Genomic DNA, 10,545 nt, shown 5'->3' with positions numbered 1-10,545 from the left:
TTTCAAAGCAGAGGCACGGTGCTGAAAGTCATCATTAGTGTCTTGGTAAAAAGCGTTCTTTAGTGGCAGCGATGCGTATCGTACTAATTTCTTAAAAATGTGTTGAAATGTACAAAAGAAAATCACGAAAAATACAGTCTCATTCGTCGTACTCAGAGAATGCCAAATTCAAGGAAGAATTAGAAAGGAGTCTCTTGTCCGTGTGCGTCACAACTTAGCCGCATAGTTGTACAGACCAATGATTAGAGTGCACATAGCTTTGTTGCACTTCGTAGGAAGAAAAGTATGCATATTGTGCCACACTGCTTTCATTATCATAGCAGGGCTTCTTGTCACCTCTTTTGCTGCAGATGACAAAAACCTACCCTGTGTTCCTCCCATAACTGTGGCTGTGCCAGAAAATTACCCAAGCCGGCCTCCCCAGTGCAATGCCAGCAGAGATCAGTACGGTAAGTGGGGAACAGCTCTGTTTCATGGCTCTACATGACAGGCTTGTGGCAGAAGCTTGCAGTTACCCAAGCAAGTTAATTTTAAAGCAATGCTTGCATTTTCTATTTTAATGGTGCAACATTTCGGAAGAAGTTTGTCTTCTTTTCACTGACTGCGTTTTGCTACCTTTTCCTGTTCTTTCCAGATTCAACGCAGTTTCTTAGAAACATTCTCAACTCCTTGGATATTCATCTCAACAAGATGCCCGAGAAGTATTCAGTCACATCACTTCTAGACACATGGGTAAGTGCAGTTGTGTTCAGCTCATTAAAAAAAAAGCTATAAAGCTGCTGCGGTGGCTTGGTGGTTATGGGGCTTGGCTGCTGACCCAAAATACGCAGGTTTGATCTCAATTGTGGCGGTCGCGTTTTGGTGAAGGTGAAATGCTAGAGGCCTGTGTACTGTACTGTGCGATGTTAGTGCACGTTAAAGAACCACAGGTGGTCGAAATTTCCAGAACCCTCCGCAAAGGTATCCCTCATAGCCCGAGTCGCTTTGGGATGTTAAACATCATAAACCCATAAAACCATATAAACTGAGCTCCTGAGCATATTTTCTCTGTAGTGTAGCCTAGTAATCGAGCCTTTCACAATTAATTTTGTGTTTTGTGCAGAACGCTGTTTCTTTTTTTTAACATACTTGAAATTCACATTTCAAGCGAGAATGTTTCCAATAGTGACATAAGTTGTGTGACAGCATCATTCTAATTTTTTTTTTTATTGATGGTACTTGTGTTTTGCATTTAATTCTTCACAGAACACACCATTTTGAGGACTAACCTTGCCAAGCTGCAAAGCAACTAGCTTTATTGCACTTTGAGTGCTATTATTTCCTAGATGCACTTGACAGTGCAAATCCCTCCAGCTTGTTCATTTTTTAAGAGTTGTACTCAAGTGAAGCATTTTGTTGGTGAACTAGAGCCGGAAGTAAAGACTATTGTCCTATCCACAAGCAATGTCTCGTTAGGATGCGCGTCGCATGCGCCCCTTCGACGCCTCATCCTGTACCAACTTTCTATCAGTGTTTATTGAGGATTTAGTGCCCTTAATGCACAGAATACAGACAGATCGTGTTAAACTGACATGTAGAAATTTCTTTGTAAGCATTGAATTTGTGCATAATTTAGCAGTACAAAACAATGGCAACATTGAAGAACTCGTATCGGTGGCCTGTGCTAGTACTGAAACTGTCAGAAATGGATATATAGTTGTGGTTCTCTTTTATTATGTTTATCTTTGGCACCAGTATGTACCTGATTATGTTATGCATATAACCAGAACTGTGAGCAAAATGCTTAAATGTTGTGTGGCCGAAAACGCTCGCTTGTTGCTGACTGTTTTAAAACGGTGACACTGTTTATGACTTTAAGCCTTTACTACCCTGACAATGCCGTGAACGTTATTGTTTGCTTCTCTGTGCAGGAAATGTGTGTTCGGAAAGCCTGCTCTTTACCAGACACCATGGCAACCACAGGAAGAGATTGATGTAGACTTTTGGCCTAAGTTGACTCATATTCTCAGGACCTGAAATCACCATGGCTGCTGCCTTCCGAGCTATCATCAGCACACAAAGCACCAAAATGCTTTTCACACTTTCTGGCTGGTCCAATTGTACCTTGCTTGTAAATACTGTTCATTGTTGCTAAGATAAAAATAAAACCTCTTTGTTGAATGTCTCTGTTCTTGTGCTCTTTTAAACACTCACTGGCTTCACCAGTTACAGCAGAGAACAATGATGCTATTCTCGCTGTAAATATGCAGTAGTCTGCTGTTAAGATGCACTCTTAAGACAAATTTACGGGTAAGATTAACAATGTGAGACTTGTTTGGTTTGATTCCCAAAAGTTTCAGTGTAAAAAAGAAACCTGCTTGAGGCAAACTGTTTTGCGTGTCCTTTGATTAGGAAGAAATTTCGCAGTGACTTTGAACCCCGGTGACCCCGCCACTATCACTCACATAGTATGCGCGCATCACTGTTGGGGAAAGGTAAAAAGTTTAAAATACTTCTATATAAGAAAGTGCACCCCTCAGGAGATAGCTTTCCTGCACCTTCACGAAAAAGCACGGGGATGCTGTCTTGTGGAAGCACACTTTCTTGAGGGGAAGCTTTCTTGCTGGTGCGGAAAAGGCTGGGCACCTTTGTGCCTGCATGTGCGCGGTGCAGACATAGATATGGCCAGATTTCTGCATCACACGCTTCACATGCTGCGCGTTGCCTCCGGAGGACTAAATGTGTGTTGGTGCGGAGTGCATCCGCTCATTGACTTGGGGCCTAAATACATGGAGTCGAATTTTCAACTTTGCGCGGCATTGAACATTCATTATCGCGGTGCAGAGATGTCCAGGCATTGGTGCCGTATGTGCATTGCCTGAGGAAGGATGGAAAGGCAAGTGCTGCACCTTGTAGAGTTTGGCAAGAGCTACGTTGCAGAAGGAGCGAGATAAGAGAGAGACGCACTGCTATCCACTCGGCTCACTTCATGCATAATGCAGAAAATTTCCCCTTTGCAATTATTCTTTCAGTGCAAGGCCATTTTATTCATTATTTGCGTGTATCATATATTTGGCAACATTTGTTGAGACGAACAAATTTTTCTGGTCCCTTCAAGACCTTCGCGGTAGGAGTATTAATTAAGGCTGTAACTTAGATAGTTGAAACTGACAATTTTCAAGTGCCTTGTTCAGTTATGAGTGGAATTCTGCAGTGATCCAGTCAGTCACTCCGAGTACATTTCTGTGTGCCAAATTCATCAGCGAGATTTTGCTGTTGTTTTGACGTGCGCTCTATAAAGAGGCATGGGCACACGGGTTATGTGTGTTGGCGTTTTTGCCTTAAAATATCTACATTAAGCGATCGCTTCTAGGACTATGCCTCGGGCTAGATTTTTTGGCATGACAAGAGTCAATTGAAAGTACTGATGCCATCAGCTGCATGCGATACGGTAGATTATTTTGATGCAATGTATGCTTCCGGGAGCCACACCAAGCGAACGTTGTGCAAAGTTTGTGGTGAACACCTCCCATCTATCCTACTACAACATACAAATCTCGACCACTGTAGCTGGAGGCCACAGGACTGACAATTGTTCGAAAATCGGGAACAGGAGGCTGAGAGGTATGATTGGTCACAGCCGCCCAGATGTGGACAGCCGTCAATGCCTTGCATTTAGGTGGTTTCACGCGACGGACCAGTAGCCAGAGTAGAAGGCGTCACGTGAAACCCGCTTCCGCTTCGCGATGTTGGGGAACATGCACGGCGAAAGACCGTGCGCATTCCTAATCCTCTTATCGCTACCTGCAAAGGCGAAAGTTGGGGGAGTGGTGATAAAGGTGGATTAACGCGACGGGCAGTTTGATCACGGACAATCGCAGATCAGGCATCACGTAACATCCAACTTCCGCTCCGTGAGGTTCACATCCAGCCCGCCATGTTGGTGGACGTAGCATGGCGGAAGACCGTGGGATACCTATGTAGTTCTTATCGCCACCTGCAGAGGCTGAGGTAGGAGAAGGGGGCGGTAATCGGATCAGACATGGGCGCAGCCTTAATTTCTCCTGGGTATTATACTTTCTCCATTCGTGGGCAAGTGGGACACCATGTGATGCCAGAGGTTGATTGCTTTCGGTCGTGTGAAGCCACTTTGGTAGATTCATAGGTGTATTCCTATGACATAACATTCGCCCGCGGACCTTGGTGTCACGTGACACGTGACGTCCCGCTTGCGCTCCGTGAGGTCCGAGCTTGGCCTGCGTAATCCAATTGTCGCCCCCTCCTACGGCCTAACTCACTAACTAGCCCATATGTTGATGCACTCGTGTCTGGAGCAATGCTATGTCTCAAATACGCTCTGGAGCCGCATGAGAGTTGCTACCTTCGGTCGTTATAGGCTATACACGACAGCACAGCAGTCAACTTGGGAAACTTCGCTGCAGGTTGCCGAGGTGCGCTGACGTCTCGCTGCCAGTCCCGGAGTTGCCATGTGCGGTTGAAGCTCGCGTTAGTCGCATGGAAGTTCGGACAAAGGATTTCGCGTGTAACCGAGCGGCCAAGCTCTAAAGGGGGAAGGGGCACCAGCGCAGCAAGGGCCATCGTGTCAACATAAATGTTCCTATAGCAGGAGCAATGGCCAAACTAACACGTCTGCAACGGCGAGATCCTCAGGTAGTGCTTGCCGATTAGAAGTTGCCGTGAAAGTTGCCAGGATCCTGAAGGAACCTCAGCAGGGCCCGACTGGCAGCAGCCTCTTGGAGTCTTGGACGGAGGAGACCACTCACGCTCAGTCATCTAAAATATTCATGCAAATAAGGTTATTCCCATCCCCACCCAAGGGTCTCGGGGGAGGGGAGGGGTGTTCTACGACCCCCGTCCTATATTGAGGGGTCTGAGACCCCTCGCCTACATATTATCTTTGGGTTTTGGCTAATGTTCAGAAATGCTACCTTTATCCACGTTTTCAAAAATACTGGGAAGTAGAGGTTTCGTAAGTATGCATACGGTAGAATTACCGACGCTTCTTTTCACTGTAAGATGTTTTACTTCAGATACTGTCGAGCTCACTGGCAGAGCGTGGGGAACGCTTGTTTAAGGTCTGTGTCAAACTGATGATATCTCCATGCACTTTGTATAAAACTATGTTATGAACTGAGCAAATAAACCACCCTTAAATTGATCTCTTCCCTTTGTATAAAACTGCGTAAAACAGGTTGCCAGCTGCTTTCTCTCAAACTATTACCTTTTCCACCTCTGCTCGAATCACTGGAAACCCTCCTCCGATGGAGCCAAACTTTAAGCACTGCCCCCACCTCAAGTTAACCATCTGCCTGTGGTAGTGCAGCCGCGACCACAACTGTGCAAGATGTACTAGCTAAATAATAAAATCCAAAAGCAAGAATTGCAAAATAATCACAAAAGCACAGCGGAAAACCTGCTAGCGCTCATCCACATTGCCACTTATGTGTGATCTCCATGTAATTATTTTTCCCAGGGCCGTTTTTAGCGAGCCACGTAGCCCGGCCGCTTGATGCAAAGCGCGAAGCGGCCGTGCACGTAGCCTTCCGAGTCATTTCTTCGGGGACGGTTTTACAGCGAAAGCTTTACTGGCCTAGCTGCGCAGATTTTACCGTGGGCTGCAGTTTGACCTTGAACGTCCTTGCTGCGCCGCTGCCATAGCAACGCATCACGTGACTTCGCCGAGCCGAGTCTTTGCCGTCGCTGCGCCGGGGTACAGTGAACTATATCTAGTTAACTGTTCCGCGGCTGTGGAGCGGCTGCTTCTGACCATGTGATCCAGCCTGATCCAGCGTCTGTAACGTTGAGTGCGTTCCTCCGCACACTGGATAGGCAGCGCGCCCACCTTGCCAACCTGGCAGGTGGCAGTTAATGGTTGATCGCGAGAGGTTGGTCACCCAATGAATGCTGCGACCTATTGCTGCAGTGTTGCGTCTGCCAAAACGTTGTCGGCGCTAATGCATGCAGCCCACATCTCTCTCTCACCACCGCCACGTACCTCAAAGCGCGATTGAGGCGTCCACTGTCCCAGGGAGCCAATTATGCTCCCTTCCTTTCCTCAAAATCATCGGCGTCTAGAACGTTGTCAACGCCAACGCCAGTGAACGCAATGAACGCCGACAGCTTTCGCTTTGTATATCCTGGATTAGCTGAGCTAATCCACATTCATTTTTTTCCTGCACCCCGTAGTACACGTGCAAATTTAGGACGTTAAACACCACTTACCATACTGTAACGTACCGCACCATACCATACCATACAAAGAATGCTTTTTTAAGCGAAATTTATTGCCCCAGGGCATCAATGATGGGTGAAGGTGGGATGAATGGTGTAGTAGAGATTAAATGAATGGAAAAAGGTTAGCTGATTTGATGAAGTCCTGTAGAGAACGATGGTAGGGGTCCCTGCGTCCAGGCAATGTATGAAGCAGGGTTGCTTGGTGAAAGACCTGCTACCATCAGGTGCTGGACCCTTGTAGGCTTGAGAGCTGGGCAGTCACAGTAAGTGATGAATGTCGGCCTCAATGTCCTTGTGTTTACATATCGGACACCCTGGCCGAGGAAACAATTCTCGGTACTGAGGCCACTTCCGAGTGATGGCTGGTGTGAGGGCAACCCCGACCCGGATCCTCGTAAGCCCAACCTCCTCTGCACGGATGAGGCCGCGGGGGAGGGTTACCGCACACGGAGGGATGAGAGCACGTGTGCGGCACCGGAAGAGTTCCTTTCTTGATGAAATGAGGGTAAAATTGTCCAAATGAAGGAGCGGAAGCCAAAGAATGCTTTGTTTCTTGTTAATTTTAGTGCCTGCCGCGGCAGTTTACCCCAAAGCAGTGCCGGTCATGCATCACGATCCAAGAGAACTGCAGCCAACAAATAGACACCACACAGGGAAGAACACAAGAGGGAACAAACCGTTAGCGCGGGATCTTGCCACAATTCCTTCGGTCTATCACTCCTGACACTGTTGATACGCATGCCAGCAGTATTGGTCTAAGCCGCTCGGCGGCTAATTCCGAACATCTAGTTATGGACCTAAAAGAACGGGACCCCCTAACATTCTAGTCGCACTAGACGACACCCCCATCCGCAGGGTCAATAGAATCAAAATTTTAGGTGTCATAATTTCTGACGACGGCGCCAACGCTGAGACCATAAAATTAATCCGTGCTGCGATTCTCAATACACCGTCACTGATTAAGCGTATCGCCAATCGCCATCGCGGCATGAAGGAAGCGGACACACATCGCCTTATTCAAGCCTTCTGCTTATGCAGGATCACCTACCACATCCCTTACCTCTACCTCACACCCACGGAGACCGAGCAACTCAATAGACTCATCCGCACAGCCTAATAAACTTCTGTCCTTCTCCCTGAATCAACGCCCACTGAGAAACTCGAACTAGGGGTGCAAACACCCTGGGATAGCTGGGAGAAGCGCACCTCATAAGTCAGTACCATAGACGCTCAAATTCTCCTGCGTCGACTTGGAATAAACCTCCGCGGTCATACATCAGCCACGCGAATTCCTCGCATTGCTCTCAATAAAAATCTCTACATACCGCGCGCCTCTTCCCAAAAATACCCCCCCCCCCCCCCCCCCCCCCCCCGGAGCATGATCGAGAGAGACGGAAAGCTAGAGCCAAGGCTTTGCACTATCCTCCCCATGCTCCGCCAGTTTATGTAGACACTGCCGAATATTCGAACCGACCAGCTTACTCATTATCCATAGTGGACGGATTCCAAAACCCGATAGACAATGCGTCTGTTCCAAATTTGCAAGATTCCCTAGAAGCGGCAGAGGCAGCAATTGCTTTAGCAATCGCGCACTCCTCGGCTGAGTAAACTTTCTCAGATTCCAAAACAGCAATTAATAATTATGCCAATTGCAAAATCCCCTCCCAGGCTGCAAAAATCCTAGCATCATCAACCCCCCACCCCAAATTGTCTCATCATTCTCCTCTGGGTCCCTGCACACAGCGAACACCCAGGCAACACGGCCGCTCACACCGAAGCCCGAGCACTCGTCATCCGGGCTGAGGGCGACCTGCCTTCGTCTCGCAGTGCCAGGGATCGGCTTCTCAACTATACCACGACCTCACCCTGTTTTATAGAAATTCCCGCCTAATGTGTCCTCCACCGCATAAATATCTTCCCAAAGGCGACCAGGCATTGCGGCGCAAGCTTCAAACGGCCACAGTCACGACCCATTTCGTTCTCTCATGTGTGACCCGCGGTGAAACCTCTCCTCACTGCCACTTGTGTCCTATAGCACTAGAGCCGACTTTAATCACGTCATTCTGAACTGCCCGAACAAGCCCAAGCCCCCGTGGCAAGGGTCAGGACATCATGAGCGATGGGAGGCTGCTCTGCGCAGCTCGCTGCCGGAAATACAGCTACTGACAGTGGGCTGGGCCCGAGGGGTCGCCGAAGCACAACAGTGCCCGGCCATATAGAGCGAGTCCAGGGCCCATTGTCGTCTTGCTTCCTCTTTTCCCCTCCCCCACTCTCTTGGTTCTTTCATGAATCATTTAGGTTGTTAGCTATACCTACCTTCCCACAAAATTGCTAATTTTATGGTCATTTCTGCCCTATTTTTGAGAATGACTTTTGGATACTTTACACAAAGAGGATAACAAGTGAGAAAACACAATAAACTCTGCTTGTCGAACATAATTATGGAGTAATCAATAAATGAATGTTCAAAGTTCTTTTCCTTTCATATTGCTCACAACTGCACGTGTGTTCTTCCACGTGTGGCGCCTATTTGTTGACTGTATTTTCTTGGATCATGCACCAACTAGCTCAGAAACAAATCCTTGTAAAACATCATTAGGTAGAAAAATGGCTGCCGCCATCTTTTCCGCCACAATTAACAACTACCTTCACCACGCTACCCCTCCTTATCTGCACAGCTAGGCTATTGCAAGTAAAACCTTTCGTATTTGATGGAGTGACTTCGTTCATAACGCATGTGCAGAATTCAATTTTTTCCTTCGTTCAGAATTTTCGCAACTCGACCATTTAAGATCCTTGGGCATCGTGTTACAAGTTGAGCACATAGTAGAGACAGTAGGAGGTAGCTGTTATCAGAAAATTCGAGAGATATTGGTGCTCATCATTCTGGCAGCCTTGTGTTGCTGTTATTGCTTTAGAAAAATGCGGCACTTTGAAAGGTGTTCTGGTGTCTCTACATCATCATCATCATCATCAGCCTGACTATGCACACTGCAGGGCAAAGGCCTCTCCCGTGTCTCTCCAATGAACCATGTCCTTTGACAGCTGCGGCCACCGTATCCCCAAAAACTTCTTAATCTCATTCACCCACCTAATTTTCTGGCGCCCCCTGCTATGCTTGCCTTCTCTTGCAATCCACTCCGTTACCATTAAGGACCAGCGGTTATCTTGCCTTCTCATTACGTGTCCTGCTAAAGCCCATTTCTTCTCGATTTCGAAAAGGATGTCATTAACCCGCGTTTGTCCCCTCACCCACTCTGCACGCTTCCGGTCTCTTAACGTTACACCTACCGTTTTGCTTACCATAGCTGGCCGCGTTGTCCTTGAATTAAGCTGAACCCTTTTCGTTAGCCTCAACATTTCTGCCCCATAGGTGAGTACCGGTAAGATAGAGGTGTTATACATTTTCTCTTGAGGGATATTGGTAAACTTCAATTCATGATCAGACAGAACCTGCCATAGGCGCTCCACCCCATTCTTATCCTAGTTATTTCCCTCTCATGATCCGTATCAGCTGTCACTAGCTGCCCTAAGTAGACGTATTCCCTTATCACTTCCACCACCTCGGTACCAACTGTGAGCTGCTGTTCCCTTGCGAGTCTGTTGAACGTTACTTTGGTTTCCTGCATATTAATTTTTAGGCCCACCGTTATGCTCTGCTCAACTCATTGATCATGCTTTGCAGTTCATCTTCTGAGTGACTTAGCAAGGCAATTCCATCAGCGAATCGCAAATTAATCTGGTATTCTCTATTAACTCTTATCGCCAACTTTTCCCAGTCCAGGTCTCGGAACACCTCCTGTAAACAGGCGGTGAATGCATTGACGAGATCGTGCCTCCCTGCGTCACACCTTTCCTTATTCGAATTTTATTACTGACTTTATGGAGGACTATGGTCGCTGCGGAGTGGTTATAGGTCTCTACAAACCTCCACATTTGGACCAATCAGTGGGCTGAGTTTTGACGCCTGTATCTACAGGGAGGTTAGCAAATGACATTGTTAATCCCGAAGAAGTTGAAGAGGGCCCAGCGAACCGTCGCTTATTAGGCCGCCCACGTTGGCAAGGCATTCAGCCGACTACTACAACCGAAAGCGGTGACAAACTGCCTAATTGAAAAATGCGATAAAATGCTTGCCTGCATGCGACGCAGAAACGTCATGTGTGAGGAATGAGTCCTCAGTAGGTTTTCTGCTTCTCAGTGGCGAGGGCACGAATGGAGGTTAAACTGTTAGGTTAAACTGGTGACAAAAACTACAGCGTTCAAACCTAAAAAGAAGCGAGACTAGCCCGGAATCCCCGATCACGCATC

General features: G+C 47.4%; 1 protein-coding gene and 1 pseudogene across 9 annotated transcripts in view; both read left to right on the top strand.

The window, feature by feature from the left end:
- Window positions 1–2,160, top strand: part of MED15 (mediator complex subunit 15) — a 138,816-nt gene extending 136,656 nt beyond the window's left edge. For all 9 annotated transcript variants that reach the window (XM_077654081.1, XM_077654083.1, XM_077654079.1 and 6 more), the window contains 3 exons: window positions 351–449; window positions 635–732; window positions 1,911–2,160. In XM_077654081.1, coding sequence (XP_077510207.1) covers window positions 351–449; window positions 635–732; window positions 1,911–1,973 — 260 coding nt within the window. In that variant the 3' untranslated portion in view covers window positions 1,974–2,160. The remainder of the gene's footprint in view (window positions 1–350; window positions 450–634; window positions 733–1,910) is intronic.
- Window positions 2,161–6,303: 4,143 nt separating this feature from the next.
- LOC144119668 (uncharacterized) lies at window positions 6,304–8,453 on the top strand (annotated as a pseudogene).
- The last annotated feature ends 2,092 nt before the right edge of the window (window positions 8,454–10,545 follow it).

Source organism: Amblyomma americanum, chromosome 2 (assembly GCF_052857255.1).
Source record: "Amblyomma americanum isolate KBUSLIRL-KWMA chromosome 2, ASM5285725v1, whole genome shotgun sequence".
Lineage (NCBI taxonomy): Eukaryota > Metazoa > Arthropoda > Arachnida > Ixodida > Ixodidae > Amblyomma > Amblyomma americanum.
Note: the sequence above shows the minus strand (reverse complement) of the source record. Positions and strands in the feature narration are given on the sequence as shown.